The 22,151-nt window shown below is 43.0% G+C and overlaps 3 protein-coding genes across 6 annotated transcripts in view; 1 reads left to right on the forward strand and 2 right to left on the reverse strand.

The window, feature by feature from the left end:
- Positions 1 to 22,151, reverse strand: part of LOC6615206 (loricrin) — a 73,700-nt gene that overhangs the window by 26,632 nt on the left and 24,917 nt on the right. The window lies entirely within an intron of this gene.
- Positions 16,473 to 21,057, reverse strand: LOC6615211. The gene has a single exon (XM_032726008.1). It carries the CDS (start codon positions 17,533 to 17,535, stop codon positions 16,687 to 16,689), a length of 849 nt encoding a protein of 282 aa, XP_032581899.1. The 5' UTR covers positions 17,536 to 21,057; the 3' UTR covers positions 16,473 to 16,686.
- LOC6615212 lies at positions 21,047 to 21,668 on the forward strand. Its single transcript, XM_002039584.2, has 2 exons — positions 21,047 to 21,374; positions 21,437 to 21,668. The coding sequence occupies exons 1-2, from the start codon at positions 21,078 to 21,080 to the stop codon at positions 21,569 to 21,571; spliced, it is 432 nt and encodes a 143-aa protein (XP_002039620.1). The 5' UTR covers positions 21,047 to 21,077; the 3' UTR covers positions 21,572 to 21,668.

Consider the following 22,151-nt stretch of genomic DNA (forward strand, 5'->3'; position numbering starts at 1 on the left):
ATAACTGCAGACAAAAGCCGAAGAAATTAATTTGGGTCTTCTGCAGCACCTTCACCTCATCCACCGCCATCATGGCCATATCATCACCATCATTATCGCAGCAGGCAACCTGCATCAAAACTAGCAAAACGGATGTCACCCGTAAACAAGCGGCAGCACAAAGGCAACAGAACTGGTAAAACTGGTAAAAAGGACAAAAAAGGACCAAGGAGCAGCAGCAGGGGGACACATGGAGATAGTGAACGGAGTCGGCGAACAAATCGAGTTGTTGGCATGGAAATTAATTGCTGCAAATTGAGTAATGATGTTGGTCGCTGTCGGGAAAATGGCAAAAACAGCTTCAAACTGCAATTATCCTTAAACGATTCCAGAAAATCTATTTTAAGAAGTAGAGGGCTTTGAAATATTACCTATTTAAAACTAAGTTATGGTCTAGATAAGTTGAGGGGATTTAAAAAGTTCAGATGCCGCTTAAGAACCCGAGGTTTTCCAAGACCAATTTGCAACAGCTTTATTGCGGTTCCCCGCCACCTAGGCGCAGACATCAAAGTCATAAGAATTTCCCTGTTTCGTCACATTTAAATATATACTTCGTTTCCCTAATCAAATCAACATGAAACCCCTGCAAAGTTATGATTACGCACTTTTCGGCACTGCCTGCAAATAAAATGTTTCGTCAACTCTAAACTGGCAAAACAGCGTCAAACGGCGATGGGCAAACAGAGACAAACAAACAAACAGGCGAACAAACGAACAAATAAGCAGGCAAACAAACAAACGAGCCAACGAACGAACGAACAAACAAACATTGACGCAATTTCTGCTGCAATATGAAAAAGTTTTTCCTTCTGCCACGCTTTTCCAGGCATTTTTTCTTCTCCGCCCTGACATTTTTTGCCGTTATTGCTCTGAGCTTCAGTCGACGCTGTAATTTGCATTTGTAATCAAAAAGTTGCACATAAACTTTGTTTTATGCTCATTTTCCTCGGCTAGTCACATGTGTGTGTGTGTGTGTGAGTGTGAGTGGAAAGCCTCCTCCGGTTGCTAAGACACAAAAGGACATACAGCGCACAGGACGAACTCTCATCATAATTTTCCTAATTTCAAATTATTTCCATTAGTGGAGTGAAGCGAAAGGAAAAATAAAAAAGCCGCGAAGCGAAAAAAGCACAAAGCTTTTCAGGACTTTGCACGGAAATTCCCAATTATAAAATATAAATACACATGCATAGCTCGTAACTAGAATAGACATTTAAATGATTTACACGAATTAATTAATGATTTAAGAAAAATAATGATTTAAAAAAATAGGCATACAAATAGACGTTTTTCTGTACCATGTTGAAGACAAAGGGTTCCATATCCGCCATATCACTCATACGCACTGATGTCCTCGCTTAAGAAATTTAAATATCAGAATAATCACCATACACAGAAAACAATTTGTAAAATTTCAAGCTCCAACGGACTGCAATAAAAAATGAGGATCTGTCCGATTTGCGCTTCAAGTGTTTCTCCTTTGCCAAACAAAACAGCCCTTTCATAAGCATATAAAATTCTGCAGTTCTTTTCCGCCCCCTAAAATGTTCAATTAAATCCATAAAGGAAAATCACCGAAATTGAAAAGCTGAAAATTGTCATTTAATCAACTGATGCCGTTTCTGGCTGTATCCGTCGGGTTGAAGCGAAAATCAAATCAAATATTTACTTGCTGTTAAATTTATGACGAAACGCAAATCGCATAAAAAGGCGTGCTCTGTCTTGCTCGCACTATGTGTTGCCATTTCACTTGCGCCCACTGTTTTGTGGTCGCATAAAAAATGCGGCAAATATTTGAGTGCAGCTGCGACCCTTCAAACCCCACGGAAAACGGAACGGAACGGAAAATGTTGACAGCGGGTAGCCGAGGATTCGCAACTGGGAAACCAAATGGGGGGATATGGAAGGTGGTGGGTGGTGGAAAGTGGTTTCCCAAAGGGGCTCAAGACCATTTTCCAGGCCTCCTTGGCCTCGGGTAGGCCAAAAAGCGATGCCAAAAGCCATTTAACTGCATTTATCCGGCTAGAAAGCCGAGACATTTGATACGGATAGATAGATAAGTCCTCCAACGTGCTCCCTATTTTTCCGCTTTCCGGCCAATATTTAATTTGTCAAAGTGAGATTTCACTGTCGGCGGTCCTGCATCCAGTTGCAGTCGCTGGCACTTAACAATTTGTTGATAAATTAGCCAGAGTCGGAGCCGAAGCCGGAGCCGGAGGCGGATCCAGAGTCAGAGTCAGAGTCAACGCCAAAGTCAATCTCGCTGACGAAGGGAGAGTGGCTTAAAAAGTTGCTTTCCTTTTGGCCGGCTTTCCATATCCGACCTTAGCACGTGACATTTAATTTTTCGGACACACAAACATGGTCTGCCGTCCGGAGAATGAAGTTTTAATGCAGATTTATCACCCGGTCACCGAAGACAAAGGCGGATGACAAACACTTTTGGGCCAAGCGGTGCTGTGCTGGCCTTTTCGTCTTGTTGATAGTGTCAACAAGTTTGGGGATAATTCCCTGCACAGAAAAGTTAAATCACGCTTACAATCTGTAAAAGAACATATTTTCAAGACTTCGTAATGGGTTGGTCTAGAAAAAACTAATTTCTAGACGTTTTTACCTGTGAGCTACGATTTGATAACGATTGCGTCTGAATTTCGGAGTACTTTGAATAGTTTTCAAAATTTTACTGATTTTTTTGAAGAGCAGTATGCTCTAGACAAGACATATTGTACATTTTGAAGAATTTTCAGGACAATGTTGGGTATGTTCAAGTGGAAAAGAAGCAAAGTATTGGAAAAGCGTTTCGCTTGCTCTGGAAATTCCGCACTTTTTCGTAACCGCAAGTTGACAGAGTTTCCCGTCCGGAACCGGCGGTGGAGATTTAGTTAATTAAAATACAATAAAATATGCAGAAGTGCTGAAATACTTAGGCCAAGGAAGGCCGCAAAAGCCACAAAATGCCCGGGGATTCACTAGCACTGGATCAACTTTACTCAACTCTTTGCCAGTTTTAAGTTTCTCGGCTACTTTTCGGCCCAAGTCAATAGCCGGGCCAACAGAGCGAAGTTGAGCTGGGGGAAGTTGCAGTCAGTGTATGTGCCACATGGCGTATGCGTGATGTGAATTCATGGGAGGAGCAGACGGAACAGGAGCAGCAGGAGAAAGTGCAGGATCAGAGGAGCACTGCAATATTCAGCAACCAACTGCCACCGAGTGGCAACTCAATTAATCCGCCCATCCCGACCACGTTAAATGCATTTACATAGATTTATTTTTAAGCAGACAGCAGGACTGACGCAGGACAGTGGTCTTTAAAGGCCTGCTTAAATTGTGATGTTTTTGTAATTTTGCTGCCATCTGCTCCCGCCTCTCTCCCTTCTCCTTGCCCTCGGTCCCACAGGACATCGGTTAGCTCCCGGTCCTTTCTCGATTTTTATTTTGGTGGTTTTTGAAAGCTTTCGGGCTGCGTATTTTTTTTTGCGAAGCGAGAGGATTGCCAATTATGCAGAAGGCCACCGAATAAATATGAAATGACATAAATGACCACACAACACAGCGGCTTCGGTGGTGGCAACAAAAAGTTTCAGTTTTCCAGCATTTTTTGGGACCCTCGTCTAGGCGGCAACAATACGAGCACAACAACATTGACAGGACAACAAAGGCGAGCGGCATAAATACTCTTAAAAAAGGGGTGTGGCACAGGCGGCAATAAATTACATTTATGACTGACCGGGCGCTTAAATATTTAAATAGAATAAAATTATTTATTAATATCTCAGTCGGCCGAAACAAGAAAATGGAAGGAAACGGAAATGAAAGGAAAGCAAGGTCCGACGCATGAGCAAAAATAAGGAATTTTCTATTATTTATGCAAAAATTCAAAATAAACCACAAGCCTGCGAAGTTGTGGCCCAAGTTGAGCGAAAAAAAGGAAAGGAAGAAGTAATGGCAAACTCTTGCATAATTCTAATTCTAAAAATAATAAAGGATAACCATATACTTGGCAACCGAAATTTCGTAGACTTGATTCACGTTCTTATCTATAGAAAATTAATAAAAATAAATACATTCGCCAGCAATAATATTTGTGCTTCAAAGTACACTACACGTTATTATAGTTGGCTGAATAAATACCACAATTTCGTCCTGGCTAACAGCTTCCTGTTTTTGCTCGCCTTTCCTTTGCCTTGGCTAATTCACTTGGAAACTCACTAATAACTTGATTCAATTTACATTTAGTCCAAAAAAATCTGAGGAGCCACCACCGATCCCCTTGCAATTGCGATTACTGTTGGAAAATAAAATGCGAAAGGCGAGGAGGCCAAAAAAGAACGGAAATCGACACAAAACGTAGCGACTTCAATGCCGGCGAAGGCGAAAAAAGAAGCCCCTCATCCGGAAGCCGGCTCTCCGTACTCAGAGCCCAGGACCCAGGACACAGGACACCGACACGGACAGGGACAGGGATGCGGATAGAGACTCGGACCTGGGACACGATGTCCGGACAAGATGGGGCAATTATTGTAAGCGGCTTTCATCGTGCGATGATTACACTTACAACAGAAATGGGGCGCGCGAAGCGAAGCGCCGCCATTGAGGATCCACAATAAAGAGAAAGCAAGGAAAATAACGAAAAAATAGGATATGGCCACTAAAAAGTAATATCAAAAGGCGGCCAAGGAAACATTTCTAAGTACGCATCTGCTGGCGCTTCTGCCATGTTTGTTGGCCTAATTAGTGGCAGTGCATTTTTATAGCATAATTTTCGGCGTTGTAAGCGTTTTTCGTCCCCCACCCCGCCAACCAAATTGTACAACATGGAAATATTACATTAAAATTTATGAAACTGCAGGAGGGCACAAGCCGAAAAAGCCCAAAACCACAACCAGAACCAGAAAACCCGGAGTACATGGACTTGGCTACGTTACACACAGCGGGAGGCAAACCCGGGCCGAAATGGAGTCAAAATGGGGAATGCGGTCTGGAATTGAGGCATCTGAGGGATCTGCCAACGGGGGCAATTAGTGGCCAGCTTTAGCCATCCGACCCCTTGCGGAAAATCGTGGGCTAACCATTTCTCCTTGGCCGGCGAAACTCACCTGCAACGAGATAAGAAGAGATAAAGAGTTGAATTAATAAATAGTCCAGCGAATGAATGGAGATTACTTAGTTAAATGCAGGCCAGTTGAGGTGTAATTACAAAAATGCTCAAGGCACACAGGCCGCAGATTAAAATGAAGCTATATTTTAAGCTTCAATGCGCTCAAGCAAAACAGAAATACTTCGAGGCGTATTAAAGACCAAACTGCAGTTAATAAATCACCTGACTGCCTGAGTGGATCTATTAATATTTGAACTTAAATTTCGCAAGTTGCAACTCGCTTAAAGCTAGTAACAAATGAAATAAGAGAGTTGCAATCACGGCACTTCAGTAACAACATTTTTATGTAACTCCTAATGAAACCCCCCCGCAATTCAGCTTATCGAGCACTTCCTGGTCGCCAAAGTAAACCTTTAAGCAAAACTGATAAATGAAATAATAATTTCCATTCGATGAAAGTTTGTCTGCTGTTCAAAGGACTTTCAGCAAGCAACTTGCAACGTGCAACTTGCAACTTGCCGCTTGGGTCGTCGTAAATTTATGAACTTTATGGCCGGCAACTCCAGAGGCCGCCAGTCGACAGTCGACGGTCGAGGGTCGTTAGTCGGCAGTCAATATCTTGTGCATTTCAATAGTTCATATATTTCGGTGGTTACCCTTGTTGTGCCCATTCCACGACCCGCGACTCGCGACCCACGACCCTCGATCCCCCATCCATCAATCTTCCATCCGCCATCCGCAATCCCTTGGAAAAACCCATTGCTGGGTGCAATAAAAATGCATTTCATGCTCGAAACATGACTTGGCTCAATTTATTTTACTTTGCCGCATTTAACGACTTCACACAGGCGCCGCCAGACTTGGCCTAAACCAGACACTTGGATAATATTTCTATTATTTTTGGTAAATCATTTTTTATTTCGCAACATTTCCAAATTGTTCAAAATTGTCAAAATAATCGTATACAATTAGAAAGGATTTTTTTCGGTGGGATGCAGGAAGTTTTTGCAACACATTTGCAAAGCTTTTCTCGCTGTGCAGTCACAGTTGAATTTGGCAGCTCCATCTATCTGTGTCTGCCCGTCGCCGACCCTTAGCTCCCCTACCCCCTTAGCACTCTCAGCACCCTCAGCCCCCTCAACAACCCAACTTCCCTGCCCACACATGGGCGCCGTCGTACATGGCCGGTGTAATGCTGTTAGACCACAATGAGCTCAATTTACGCCAATGATTGGCGGTGCTTGGCAAGGCGGAAGCGGCGGACTCACACAGACACACAGATTTCCAGGGGCGGTGGGCTCGGCTTGGGGGCATCGCCCATAAAGGGGGCATGGTCTGGCGGTTTCTCCTCCGTTTCGGCCGAAAAAGTTTCTTGTTTGCATTTGCCTATCGTCTGGAACTTGGTGGGGCTTGGCGGCGGCGGTGTTGGTGATTCAGGCAAGAGGAGCCAGGATCCGGGAAAGCAGACGTTAAACATCGCGTGCAGACATTGCCAATGCCTGCCACGCCTCCTTGGTGCTGCCAGCCGCCCCCGCTGCCAGACACGAGCATTTTGCCATTGCACACGAAAAATGTTCGACAGTCGTGGAAAAAGCGAGAAACACAAGTTGAAGTTGAAGACTTTTGGGCAACACACACCGAAAAAAAACCAACTGCAAGGGGATTCCCAGCTACCAGCTAGCTGTCATGTCCCAGACACAGGGGCGTCGTGCGGCCGGGGCTACAAACTGAGACTGCATTTTTTGGGCGAGCTTGATCAATAACTTGGGATAACACGAAATAAGGCGAAAAAAGGAAAACCGTATGGAATGCCTTTCTGTCTTGGATGTCTTCGCTTTAGTTTCCCGAGGGGTTATAGCCCCCCTTGGGCTAAGCCCCTGCTTAGCCAGACAAGTTAACTTGTTACACGTAACCAGAGACAGGCAATTTTTGGATCACGAGAAACTAAGCCCAACCAAAACATCGACTTTTCGTTTTTATTTTTCACAACATTTTTGCAGCGAAACAAAAAAGAAAACTTATAATTAGCTGAGGTTTTCGGATGAAATTGGCCTGACTTTCTTGAGAAAATATTAAAGCTACCAAAAAATATGAAAAGCTACAATAGTAAGCCCTCTAAGCAGCTTGAAAATTCGATTTCTGGGCTGACTTTAACCCATCAACGAAGTGAAGGAGACATACAGCTCTCGAGCTCTAAAAGTAAGAGCCACCTATTAGGACATCTTAGAGTCAAAGGCACCCACGTATGTATGTTCATACACACTCCCTACATGAATGGCATGCGCGGCGTAATCAGGAGAAAAGCCAGTTGCTAACACCATTTGCCATTTGCCCATTATGATAATCATTCTGAAAGGCTTTCCGCACGGGTTTCTGAGCAACAAAGGCGATTTAAATTACGCCCGCTAAGCGGTTTATGCAGTCGCCAGCAACAACAATACCAAAAGCCAAAACAAGGAACATCCGCAGTGAGTCAAAGTTAACAAGTAAACAAGAAAGTCGACCGGCATTTTTCCACTAAACTCGGTGGATGCCCTTCGGTCTGTGAGAAAAGTGCTAGCAGGAAAACTCATAGGGACTTTTTTTTTTCTTAAAGGCGATAAATATGTTTATACCAATAGCGTGTCACTATATAATAATAAAATAGTCTAAACTTTATTATATTGTCGCCCTTAGATTTAAATTTCCAACACTTTGAAAACAAAATAAAAATAAAAAATAGCTACATATATCTGATTCAAGCGATTTATATGAAAGAAGGCAAAACATAATCACGAAACAGAAACTCTTGTAAAATATCTATCTTTTTTGGGTGATTAACTAGCCAGAAAATGAACTTTTTGCTGCTTAAAACACTTTTCAACACTGCCAAAAGCATGACTGCATCATAAATAGCAAACAGAATCATTAAGTGAACAAGCGGAACACAAAATTCACTCTAGCTTAGAAAAACCATGGGAACAGCGAGGGGTTTTTCGAGGGTATGCTCCTGGGTATGGGTAAATGACAAGCTTCCATCTCTTGAGAGCTAAGGGAACGAAGGGGGGTGAGGGTTGGAGGTTGGCTGTGCCTGGCTGGCTGGCACTCATCAGCAGCCAAGCATCGCATTTTGCGATAAAACATAAAGAGCGCACCTAATGCGTGCCTGTGTAAGTGTGCGTCTGTGTTGAGGTCTATGAGCGCGCGAGTGTGTGGGTGCCCGTACGGGTGTTAAGTGTATGCTTGTGTACAGCATGGGTCAAGTGAATAGCAATAATGACTGCGACATACTGGTCAATTAAAACATTTGATGCCTGAACATATGATAAATAGTTAAATAGTTTGTAGGTTAACACATGAGTGTGTCCGTTCCATTTTCCTCCAAAACGAAAACACAATGCTATAAAAAACTTAAATTATGTTAGCTAAACTTGCTATTTCCCTAATCTATCTACGAACACCAAATTTGGAAAGCTGCTTAAAATACCCCAATAATTTTGTTAAATATTTGTTTTGTAAATTGATTAAAAATATCACTTCCAATAGCACTATTTTTTTAAACACCGCTGTGTTTCAGTGTGTGTGATTTGTTTGTGCTGTTGACTTTGGATAATGTCGTTTGTTGGCTGCCATCGCCAACCGCCTTTGTTTGTCTGCATGTTTGTTTGTCTCGGGCGTAGGTGTGTGTGTACATGTGTGCGTGTGTGTGTTTGTATATTTGTCTGTTTGTTTGACTGATTGTCTGTCATTTTGTCTGATTGTGCGCCTATTAGTACACAAATGAATGAATAAGTGCGCACACAGACCGCACCCGAAAGGGCCCGCCCCACCCACAACCCACAACCCACAACCCACAACCCACAACGCACCACCCTCATTTCATTTTCATTTTCATTTTCGTTGATTGAATGGCCCTAAGCCCCTCCCCCCATTGGCCTGCTGGATTATTTGTGCTTTAAGCTTTTAAGTCTTTGTTAGACAGTTTACTGCCAAACTTGCAAAAAAAAGGGTGAAAAAAACGCCGATGGAGCGTGTGTGCTTTAATTGTTGTAATGCGATTTCGTCACCTCATCCAGCCAGTTTATTCCACTTTCCCATTTTTCCCCACTTTTCCCGCTTTTCATTTATTCGCTTCCTTTGTCGGCGGCTTTTGATTAGCTTTTCTCTGTGTTTGTGCGGCGCAGTCCGAGTTTCGAGCTCTTGGTCAATTTGATTTGCCTAATTGGCCAGCCCAATGGATTGGAAATTGACCGAGTGATTACTCAAAGCGTTGAAACCGAGTGCTGTTAAATGGAAACCTCTGTCGCTTCCTTGGGACCACACATGTAACTGCCTGCAACGTGGCTTTTTATGTATTTGATCGAAGACATTCGATTGAACTTGTGCATTATGTATATGACTTGGATTTGGATTTTAAAGGGTATACCTTTATGTCTAGTATAACTAGTTATAATTGGCTGCAATTTCTACACAGCTTCATTAAATTATATCCATTGAATTAGTTAATCAATAAATAAAACATACACCTAATATTCCCACAATTTGTTTCGCAATCAGATCTCAGCACTTAGTTATTTTCCTGCAATTTCCCACTTGAGCTCATCAAACACCAAGTGGGTGGGAAGGGGCCTGGTTTTCCGTGGAGGGGGACTACCCACCCATGCTATTAACACTTAGTTACAACATGTACAGCAATTGGGAATTTAGCTCGGCCACTTGAGCCACTTAAATGCTCGTGAAAACAAACAAATTGAGTGGACTTGGCTGGCGCTTGTCTGCAGCTGCGACTGTAGCGCTATATATACGTGTATATATGTATGTAGAACAGGGTATGGGTTTGCTATATGCATGGGTATTCGTAACACACAATACAGTTATTTGGCCCTAATGATGCGCATAAATTTGTCAGGGTCAGGAGAGTTGACGGCGCAGAGCTGGGCAGCATAATTTAGCATCCCGGCCAACCGAACCAACATCATAACCAGCACCACACAGTGCGCGCAAATTGTTAATTGACACATTGCTACACTCAAGTGGTCCCCTAATGGTCCTTGCTTCTGGGCGCCAGTTCGGAGTGGCTTTCGCCAATTAGTTTCGGAGGTGGAGGAGTTTGCGTAAATCGGAAAAGTCACTGCGATACACAAAAACGATATGGTCTGCAAATGGTGCTTAATCAGTTGAGAGGCTGGAATCAGCAAACTTTGAAAGAATGTCAGCAATGTGCCAGAAACATTCCATAGTATTTGTTAAATTTTTGATGAAGGAAGGCAGATATGAGAAATATCTAAATATTAAAATTTCATTTAAATTCTTCACACATACATATATGTGCATATATGTATGTACATTCAAACTATTTCTGGCACAATCCTTGTTATTAAGCTTTGTGTTACTACAAGTCATACCATCATATTTTTCGCATTCCTTAGGAATGAATGATTGAGAAATGTGTATTATTTTCCAAGTTTACTAAAACCACTAGCATAGCATACTGTTTTACCTTTAACTGCTGAGCAATCAATCAATCACACATCCGATTTCTCAGCATAACGACACTGGCTTACTATCAATAAAGATAAACAGCCTATTATGATATTTTGGGCCGCAGCCACAATCATTTTAATTGAATTATTCCCGGCCAAACATTTTGATCCCGGTCTAATCGTCGAGCGTGGCAATTCATTAGGACAATCTCCGAGTTTAAATTAAATCAAATAATTGTTCTCCGACAATCGGCAACGCCTTCCTTGGACCACACAACTTGAATCGCTCTCAAAGAGGCTGCCATTCTTGTCCGACGTTGCTCATTTCGAATTCATTGAATTTTGCGATAATTTGATTAGGCCCCACGCCTCCGACAATGGCTTGAAAATGGCTCGGAAGGTGGGGCTTGGAATTCGGATTTGGGCTTGGTCTTTGGATTGGGTTTGGGTTTGGAGCTGTCATGTCTGAGATGCCGCACTGACATAAATTGCAATTGCAGAAGTTGCAATGCGAAATTCGGAATTTACATTTAAATGCCCGACATGGCACTGGAGCCCTTATCACAAGTATGTACGCCATATCAAATAAATTAGTTAAATATTATGTTATCCAATTACGAAGAGGATGAGATGGGCGGCACGAATTGTGTAGCAGACATTCTGTCAGCATAAATTGCCAAGTCGCCGCACTTGATATGACAACAATAAAGCCAAGAGCCAAAGAGTCCGGCTCGGCTTGGCCGACAAGCTAATGCCTGGGAAATTGTCAGCGACACTCGCTGGGTTTTTCCACCCCACCCGTCTCCCCGCAGAAGGGATGCCACCGAAGTTGACAGTTCAAAATGCTAATCACCACATGGCATTCATTGTCTGTGAAACAATTGGACTCCCTAACTAACACGCCTCGCCATCATTATGAATCGCATTATGTGGCCGCTCAATCCGTGGGCTTCGACGGGGGTGGATTGGGCAGCTGGGGCGGCAATGGGTTAAGCAGCCCGTCAATATCAAGCTGTGCAAATTGCAGCCCATCAATCGGGAACAGATTTCAATTTGCCCCTGCTGAAATCCAATTACCCGTTGCGAAATTGCCACTAGACCGCCAAAAAACCACAGTTTAAAGGACAAATCAGGGCAAAATTCCTAGGCTTGAGAACAAAGAGCTTCGTCTTTAATACTCAACGTTGGTAAATGTTTGAGCAGAAAATAAAAATCATAGGAACATATATGTACAATTTGTGATGCAACATACATCAAGTTATTGATAGCTTTAATAGAAATTTGTAAAGATTGTAAGCGCACCAAAAAAACCCTAAAAGAGAACACTCACGTATAAATTCAGATAAACAACACAACGTATTTACACTACATGCACTGGGAAAAAGTTAAAAGTTAAGCTAAGTGGAATAACAAAAAACCCCATGTCAATACAAATCTGCTGCACCTCGAATTATTCTGGGTAATTAAACAGAGGAGGCGGGAGCAAAAAGCACAAATTGAGTCATTGATGCGAAAGTTGTTCAATCAATGGTATTATTTAAACACAACAATATTTTGTTAAATGTTTACCAATATTGAAGTGATGTGTAACATTGCCTCATTGTCGCGTGATTATAACATTTTTGTAACTGGTTCTTATAGTACATTCAAGAGTGTTGGGTGCAAATTTCTCTAGATGCCCAAAAGTAGCAAAAACATTCAACAGTTAAGCAAATGCAACTCTTAAAGTTAAATGGTAAACGTTCGGAAAAGTTAAGAACCTTCAAATCGCTTAAAATTGTACGTAACCACAGGACAAGGATCAAGATTGTCAGGACTTTAACAACGAAATTGCAAAAGAGCCTCTTACCACACAAGAGCGCACTTTTCATCCATTAATCCAAAACAAACTGCTAAATTCCTAATCGCAAAATATAAAAATGAAGTGGGAACCGCAAGCCGAAATGCAATTATTTTTCCCGTCCGTCCAAAACCCGGTATTTGCATATTGTCAACATAATTAAAGAGGCTTTTGACTTGTGGTTACACGCCCACTCGAACGCACACGTGTACAGGCTGTGTATGAATATGTATGAACACGGAACACTCACTTGTTCATTCAGAAAACATTCAGCAGAGTGTCCTTGACTGACGATGCTGAATACGAGCACCGAGTGCACAACACTGAATCCTGCAAATGCAAAATTGTTTTTGGCAAAGTGCACAATGCACTTGACGACTGTCAAAACGGACATGAGACGGTGGCGGGGGCGGTGGAGAGGGTTTGAGGTTGTCCTGTCCATGTCCTTGTTATTTATGTAAAATGTTGCACAACATTTATTGTCCCCCACACAAATAAAATCGTCCTTAACTGAAAGAAAATGAGGACAATTGCAATTGCAACTTTTCCCGCAATTTTATATATTGAAACAATGCCGTCGTCCTTGCTGCTTGGGTCAGCAATAAAAATTTGTCCTGCGGTAAATGAAATGGATAGCAATTGTGATTGCGATAACTGGCTGCCCAATGGTCAAGTCAGTAAGCGCGGATCTTGCCATTGCCCAAAGCCCATAGCCCATCGAAAAGTCACGATGAAAAAAAGAGGAAAAACCGCCAAAAACAATGGGCCACCAAATACAAGTTATAGCCGGGTCGAGGTCACCACGAACTGGTGTCCTCTTTCCGTTCCAGTCTACCCTGTAATCGCAGTCCATGGGGGTGTCGGCCTTCCTCATTTCTTCATCATTTATGAATGGCTTAGTTCTTGGTAATTCAATCGTGATTTGATTCAATTACCCCATTCTCGATGAGGAAAACCTATGAACTGTTCTGGCATCAATCAATCAATCTTTTGGTAAGTTCATCTATAATTTTGTAATATTACATTTTCACCACTAATTTGGACCCTAGGTATCGCATCGTTCGCTACTTTTTGCGTGGCCACTCTTTCGTGTGGGGGGCGGTTTTCCGTTGTTTTTGTCTAAGAGACGATTTCGGTTTCAGTTTGGAACTTGTTGGCATTGCTTTTCGATTTCTGCACTTGTCGGCAAAGAGGGTTTTGTTTTTTAATATTGCACTTTTGTTGCGAGTTCCCCGTACGTTGTTGTTTTTTTTTTTCGGGAAAGTTTATCTGGCTCGGATTACTGGGTCAATTGGTTGGATGGCCTCCACTGAGGGAAATCAGCTTTCGGGATCGGGTACACGGGCTTGCCTAATTAACAAAGTCCTGAAAAGAAAAGTTAACCACACCCCTGCCGTATATACAAATATATCTATCGCACTCGCTCGCTATCGCTGTCTCTGTTTTGTTCAACTTTGACCCGTGCATTGACATCGTTTTTGCGTAAACTACGGAACTGTGTCAGGTAATTGCGTTCAATAAGCAGGTCACATTGGGAACTGGGACTGAGAATGAGACGGTGAGATTTGGCAAGAAAGAGTGGGATATATGAGAGAGAGGGGGAGGGAATGAGAGAGAGAGAGAGAGGGCACACATGGCCTGAATGCCGACGAGTGTCACTTGCATCCTGCATAATTGGTTTATCAATTGCGGTTGTCCCATTGAAATAACCAACTTGCATTTGTGCGTTTAACTCTAAGCACGTCTGCCAACCTCCTTTTGTAGGCAACCACCACATCTGCACCACCCATTTTATGCCCCATAAACCAGAAAATCCAAGATGACACCATTCTCCCTCCCTACCCTCGTAGAAGCCTCCTGGACTTTCCCACTTTGACCGCACAAATTTCGAGCAAGGCAATGATTAATTTATGCGAAATCCGAAGAGAAATCGTGCGAAAGCCAAATTTGCTAGCCACACACAATTTAAATGTGAAAAGAAATGACAATGGGAACTCTCTGAAATCCTCTACAAAAAATCAGAATAAATATCCAAAGGAACAAACAATTGAAAAGTTCAGAGAGTATGTAGCTAAGTTTGCCAACTGCAACTTGACCCAAGTTAATAGTTCCATTTCATTTTGAAAATGACATAACCTACATATATGAATTGCTAATAAAACGAGTATTTTTTAAATAATTTAAGTAGCCTTAACTCAAATTCTAAAAGTATAAATTCTACCTAGGCTTTCTTTAAAACAGCTTGTGAGCTGTAGTTAACCCAATGATTTGCCAAGATAGGCTTAATATCGTCGTCCCATCAAAAATTGCATAACTCCGTCTGAAGGGGGTTTATCTAATCGCCAATTCAGCCGCACTTAGCCGCACAAAGAGGCTCCATTCCAATTGGCATCTGTGATGGCACCGATCTTTTTTACTAGCCCCTCATTTTAATGCTTCCTTGCTCTTCAAGCTGAATGCAATCAAGGATTTTTTCGACTGGCCAGAAGTGCGCTTTCAGCCGTGTTCGTTGGGGCGGACACTGGCCCTACTCCATCCAACATCCAGCATCACTCTTCTGCCTTCGCCCCGCTCAAAATCATCCCAATCCCCGCCTGAATCACGGTCTGGCCACGATTATAAAGCCCGGGGCATAAATATTAGCAAAGGCGTTGCCGTTGACGTCGCTGCAGTCATTTAAATGTTGTCGGTCGTTGTGGTTTCAGATCCTCCAGAGCACTTCCTGCTCCTCCTCTTTTGTACACCCCTTTCCCTCCTGTTCCTGGTGATTATGCCTGTCAACGAAGTTTCATATACACGGCAAGAAATCATCGAAGGCAGATTGTCTTGTGCAAAATAAGTAAATCTTTAGATATATACATTTACTTTACCGGGAAACATTTGTCACAAATAGAATGACGAATATTATTTGGCGAAATGTAACTACTTCCAACAAACAGCGAGTAGCATCAACGATTAAGTAACACTTTCAAAACGAATTTCAATGCAGTTTTTGTGCAGCCACCTGTCGAAGTATCATTTCAATGAAAAAGTATTTGTCACCGTGTAACGCAATACTTAACCCTTTGCCACCCCAAAAATTCAGCTCGGCGCACAATGAATTAAATGAATCTCAATTTCCGTTCGGTTTGCGGTTAAAAGCCGCAGTCGTCGTCTTGGTCTTCTGGGCAAAATGCAAATTCTCCGACGGCGAAAATGAAAACAAGCCGAAAAACTCTCGCTGCAACAACAACAATGGCAATGGGAATTCTCCTCCTGCTCTCCTGACCTTTCACCCTTTTACTCGCCTGGTTGTCCTGGGTGTGCTGCATCAATTGCCTGGCTTCCATCTTCCACTTGCTTCTCAAGTTTCTTCCCGTAAATTGCTGCAAGATGCCCCCGAAAAAACCGATGCCGGCAGCAAGGATTTCTGGCCCCAAAACTTTTGTGCCGGGAAAACTTTTACAACTGCACCAGGACGATGATGAGATTGGGAGGCACTGAGGGGGCTAAAAAGGAGCTTGAGGATTCGGGAGAAGCAGCCAGGCCAAGTCGTTGGGTCGCCGTCTGCAAAAGTTTTGCGATTTGTTTGCGCGAAATAAACGCGACGCAGATAATTTGCGCAAAAGTTCGCTTACTGCCCGCTGACTGCGCGGAAGGCAGCCCGAAAGCCAGCCCGAAAACCCAGCAACCAAGAACCAATCCCCCATCTCCCAAAACCGATTCCCATTTCATATTGTCCAACAATTTCATTTGGGAATATGTATTTCTGGTATGTCCAAATAAACCAACCGAAATGTAAATGTTTCGCGTTCGTTTCGAAGTTGTGCCAGGAAGTTTCTTGTTCCGAAATGCCACAGTCGTTGATTACTGAATCCATTATCCATATCAGGATTTCTCAACATATAGACTTTAAGGCTTAGTTGATCGTTTTAACGTTACACGATAAATATCTTTACTGGATGCTTTGTTGGGAATTTCTCACTCGATCCCATTTCAATGGCGATTTTCTTAATGTGGCCAACATAAAATTTGGATAAGTACAATAGTAAGATTGAACAATTTAAGTCTTCTTATTATGTGCGATGTGCACTTGTCCTGTATTATATTTTGTTTTTAATATTTGGGAAAAACTAACTTAAATCCATTAAATTTACGGATAAATAAGACTTGAAAATTAAAGGATGACGAAGCCGCAAAAGCGTTTTACCAATTATATACGTATCCACTCGTCTCTTATCATTAAACACTCGCCACTCTTTGATCGTCTATAAATGGGTATTTTTCCGAGAGTGCGGTTTCCAGTTCGAAGCGGCAGACATATTCTGGAACTCTTTGGTAGAGATAAAGTCGATGATGGGCAACCGGCCGGTCAGCGGGACCAGCACATCATTGCCGAACGCGCCGGTACCGGCGACTTTACCGACCAGGGATGTCAGACCAGAAGGCTGAGTTCTCACTGGTGTCCGCAAAGCGAAGTCACCCAGTCCAGTACCTTCTCCACCTGCCAATCTACCCTCAAATCCTGCTTCACCTCGTTGTCGCAGCGGTTGATACTTCCGAGTCACCGGCGGCTGCATCTTTACGCCGAGATTGCAGAAGAAGTTTACGCCGTCGGTAGCCCTAGTCTCGTCTTTCGTCATTACTCGGAATTCCATCCGTCTTTTCAACCGGGGTAACTGATTTTTTTCGCTTGCTGCCGTTGAGGTCTTCACATTCTTGGGCATCTTGGTGGTCCTTGAATCCTTACCCAGGAACAGCACCGAAGTACCCTTGGCCGTTCTCTTGGGACTGGCGTCGATGAGTTTGGTCCTGCGGGACATCCCCAGGGATTGCAGGGCGTCCAGCGGCCGACGATGCGACTTCTTGAAGGTCACCCGCGACTTTTTCACCGGCTTTTCCTTGGCCAAGCCCAAAATCGTGGGCTGCAGGGCGGCTCGCATCAGCGGAGATCGTCTCATGGGTTTCTTGAGCGGGTTCCTTACGGATTTCTTCACGGACTTCTGCTGCACTTTCGGCTTGGTCTTACCGACACTTTTGACTTTGGGCTGCGGCTTCTTGGTGCTAAGCGGTTTTGTAGCCGCTTTTGTTGGCGATATCTGCTTGGACTTGGGCATAATTTCACTATTTTGGCTAAACAAATCTCAATCTCTTCTTCGATCCGTCGCTCTCAGTTTTTACTAGGAATTTCGGTGTGGTGTCGAGCGGGGGTAATTTCGAAATCGAATGTCTCAGCTTGACGTGTTAACTGGGGGAAAACGTAGTGCCTACTTGTCCAGCTCATCTGTGCCGCCCGAACTTGAGCACGTTCCGCCTGCTGTTTCCTGTCACCTCTTGACTTGGCCTCTGCTTGTTTGTTTGTCTTGAGTCAACTGCTTTTTGTTTTCCCCGACGCTTTTATTTTTTATCCTTTTTTCCTTTGCCTTTCCATAAAACCTTTGTCTTTCCCTCGGCCTGCAGAAACTTGAAATCAACTTCCGTTTTGTGGTCCTATATTTGCATACATTCCATAGCAAAATAACCCTTTGTTTAGAGTCGAAAAATATCATATATTTTCTTAGTTATTACATTCCCAATTATCAAACGACGAGTTACCCAGTAGCATATATAGTTGCATAGTGCCCCTATTGATTTCCCGCCATCAACTCATTAATAAACCAACTCGTTTATCTTTGCCCCCTATTTTCCTCTATTTCCTTGACTTTCTGTTTTAGTTTTCTTCTTTTTCCCATTTTGGCGTCAAGTGTTGCGTATCATTTAATGTGACACACTTAGCCGGAAAATGCGGGGAAACAGGGGAGGAACTTTTCAAGACTGACAGCTGAGCACATGTTGGCTGAATGCTAATTTGCTGTGCTAAGCGAATGACAAAAACCGGAATGGGACACCAAACCGAAGGGTTAATGCACTAACCAAAAAATGGGAGAAATAATTTAATTGGAAGCGAAAATGTGTTTTCTTTGGACACAATTTTCCTAATTGTCCAACACGTGTGCATACCAGTATTCATAAGTATTTGAGAACTTAAATACTTTATGGGCTGAGAATGGGGTTTTCCCAGCACTGGGCAATATTCAGTAAGGGGACATTACTCAGCTCTCAGGAACAGGAACCCATATACAACACACATACGCACTTGAGCAGCTGGCAAGACAGGAAATCAACAGGAAACCAGCACACAGACACGAACAGCTGTTGTAGGGACTTCCGTTCACGGTCAGCTTTGATATATGATCAGAAATCAAGTCATGGGCCCGCCGCAACATAACTACATACATACATAGATATGTACATATGTAGACATCGTCTGGGGACGAGTAAATTACAAACTGAAGCAATCAGCTTATGCCCGTCTTGCTTGTATGTTTATTTCCTCTTTCTCGTCTCTTTGTCTCGATAGGATTCCATGATTATCATCACATTTCTTTAGAGTGCACCAAAATAGAGTATACGCCATATCACGTATACGCAGCATTGGCCAAAGAGTGTCCGCCAAATCTGCCTGCATCTCCATTCCGTGCCCTGTCTTATGATCCAATTTTTAAAATGCTTCTAGCTTAACTCCTCAATAAGTTCGCTGGATGTCAGTAGCAGCCGCCGCAACTGGGAACATACAACATGCAATCTGCAACCTGCAACACCAGCAGCAAAATGTTGTTTTCCGCTTAAGCACATCGCTGGAAAAATAAAAAAGGTGGAAACAAATAACGCCGGGAAGAGCCCAGCCCCACTCCATTACATCGCAAACCAATCCCAGAAGTGCGTCCGTCCAAACGTTTGTTTATTTATTTTGCCGCACAATTTTGCCCCTTCTTCCTTGCCACCTCCTTCAACCATTTCTCCGCCTTCTCCCCTCCGTCTTCTGTTTCGCCTTCTGCCACTTGTTTCTTAAACAACAGCAACAACAATGGGCACAATGCAACCTCAGTCGAGGACCAGGCCAAAAAAAAATGAGTAAGTTCCGGGTTACTCGACCTGCATAATGATCTGCATGTCGTTGGTTCTTAAAGCAATAATAGATAAACAATAAATATGGAATCTATAAGCAGTCAATTTTCGATCTTTTCAATAATTTAGTGGGTTTTTCGAATCACATTTTCATATTTAGTTTCTTCATTATAAGCTTGTTTCGGGATTCAAAGCATTCCTATTGTGATAGCAACAGAAATGAGGAGGTTTCTAATCATTTTAATTCAAAATTAAATAGCCTATATGCCCGTGATACCCCTTAATTCTGTTGTTCATTGTGAAAAATGAAACAAAACAAATGAAACACAAAAAGGAGCAGAGGACGAACACAGCGTCGGCAAAAAAGGATGAAAACGAAAAAAAAAAACACAAATGTGCACATGCTTCGTTGCCTGGAGTGCGCTATTTTGCACCTACGGGATTTTGTGCCTCACACACACACACACACACAGACACAGTGAAACACACTGGGACACTCGAACAGTGAAACACTGAGGCACACACACATGCAAAGCGTGGAAAATCCATTCGAAATCAGTCAACGAGCCAAGGCTTTCATTCAGTTAGAAAGCAGACAGTAGACAGCAGACAAGCAAGGGCAGGATGGGGATTTTTGGTGCTCTTTGGGAGGGGTTTGGGGTGCTTTTCAGGAGCCTCCTTTTTTGCGGCATGGGCAGCGAGCTCCAGCTGGAAGAGGAAGTGCGGCTTGATTTACTCAACTCGTTTGCTCGCTCGTTTGTTTCCAACTGCTGCAAACATATTTTTCTGCACCACCCCGGCTAAAATATTTCTAAGCCCTTAAACAAACGGAATAGATGTGCGGCCCCTCGGAAAACTACACCTCCGGTGCCCTCCATCCTGCCGATCAGCCATATATGCGGGCCAACTTAAAGACTTTCCAGCCAAATGGCCCGGAAAACAAACTACCATCTTTCCCCCACAAAAAAATGGAAGTAAACTGGTTCCCTGTTTATTAAAGCATTTCTTACGCACCATTTGTTGCTTTGCCAACAAAAAAGCAGCGTGGAATGCAAATGAAACACAACTTGAAGTTTGATTAAGTGAAGTCTCGTACGAGTAGTGCGGATAACTCGAGCAGGAGCAGGACGATCACGTCCTCGTACGAAATGCATCAATCAAAATCGAAAAAAAGAACAAAAGCAAGCCCTTAATTGGGCCGAGATACAGAAAGAGGAACTAACTAAATCGCCAAATTAATTGTGAGAAAGCAACACCAGAAAAGCAAAGAAATCTCAAGACCAAGAACAGGTCCAAGTCCAAATCTACACAATGCCTGGTCAATGGACTGAACTGAACTAAAAAGCAGGCTGAAATGGGGAAGAGTTCTTTTGGGTGGAATAAAGCAAACGAAAGCTCAAAAAGTGATTAGGCTAGCTGAAAATACACAGAAGAGGAAAAGATTAGGGTGCCGTTGGATGCCAATGGGGTACTCCATCTATTCAGGAAATTTTTAAATGCTCCTACACATATTATGCAGAGCTACCAGACCTTGTAAAAAAAAGAACAAGTCCTGGCAGATTAAGAGTGACCAGATTTGGATTTAACAAAAAACCTATATTAACTACTCTTTTACCTACAAATCAAAGTAGCCTCCGACAACAAAGTCCGACACAAAAACATACTTCAGAACCCAGTTGCAGATCCCAAACTGAAGCTTCCACATTTCAAAATGCCTTCTCGGAAAATCAAACTGACCAGTTCGCAGCTCAAATATATGGACTTGATAATGGCCCACATGTGCCGGGGCAAGTTTACTAAGGCTTCTCGATTAATGGATATGGTCAGCCGCTCCAAGCACAAGTTTGCGCCCATCCATGAGGCCATTCTGCGCAAGATGTTGAAACTCATGATTGATCCGAACTATGGGAAGCGGCGCAGCCGGCGTTCAATCGAAACCGATAATCAACCGAACTTTGAGGAAATAGGGATAGCCAGGATGGAAACGACTCCACAAACGCTGTACAAGGTGAGGTCATCAAGAAATTCCGCATTTGCATCCAACTCAACCGGATTAATCAATCATTCCAGGAGAAAATGCGTCCGTTCCACCAACACTTTCAAATGGTCCAACCGGGACCGACCGAAGAGATCACCATTGGTTTGCTCGCCCTCTATGCGGTAATCATCTTTCTCGGGATCCTGTTAGAAACAGATTTATTTTGAAGTTTCGGAGATTCCTGGCCATCTTCCTAATTTAATTCTGTTTAACCTCAAATTAGTTTGTTGTTCAAAAACTTAAATATAGTTTAATGTTTATTAAGTGGTGATGCCAACGGAAACAAGACACCACTCCACTTCCGAATGGCCATTGTGGGTGGAGTCAACAGACGTAAACCCACCCATAAATTTGGTGTTCTAAGGTCTCGTATTCGTAACAAGATATAATTAAACCCATCGGACAGAGCTGTTGGCCAAACTGCAATCAAACATTCAACCAAATTAGTACCGTTTCAGCCAATTGCCAGTGGTTAAAAGGGCAACGGGTCAAAGAGCCGACCGGACAGGAAGTCACGCAATTGTTCCATTGCCTACAAAAGTCGGCAACAGATTTTTGTGCTTCAATTTAATTTGATTTGCTTCCATTCAGGGGGGGGTAGGTGATGAAATGGTAAACTGGGTGGCACGGGGATAGGCATATCATCGCAGCGCCCTAATGAAGCTGTGGGACATCCATGTATGCGCAATTTGATAAGCCCCGCCTTTGAATCCTCTTTACCCATCATTAAGTTCGCAGTTTGTGGAC

Source organism: Drosophila sechellia, chromosome X, assembly GCF_004382195.2.
Source record: "Drosophila sechellia strain sech25 chromosome X, ASM438219v1, whole genome shotgun sequence".
Classification (NCBI taxonomy): Eukaryota; Metazoa; Arthropoda; class Insecta; order Diptera; family Drosophilidae; genus Drosophila; species Drosophila sechellia.

Coding starts and splice junctions, on each gene's coding strand:
- LOC6615211 (XM_032726008.1), bottom strand. CDS start 17,535: ATGCCCAAGTCCAAGCAGATATCGCCAACAAAAGCGGCTACAAAACCG.
- LOC6615212 (XM_002039584.2), top strand. CDS start 21,078: ATGCCTTCTCGGAAAATCAAACTGACCAGTTCGCAGCTCAAATATATG. Junction 21,375..21,436: donor CTCCACAAACGCTGTACAAG/GTGAGGTCATCA, acceptor CAATCATTCCAG/GAGAAAATGCGTCCGTTCCA.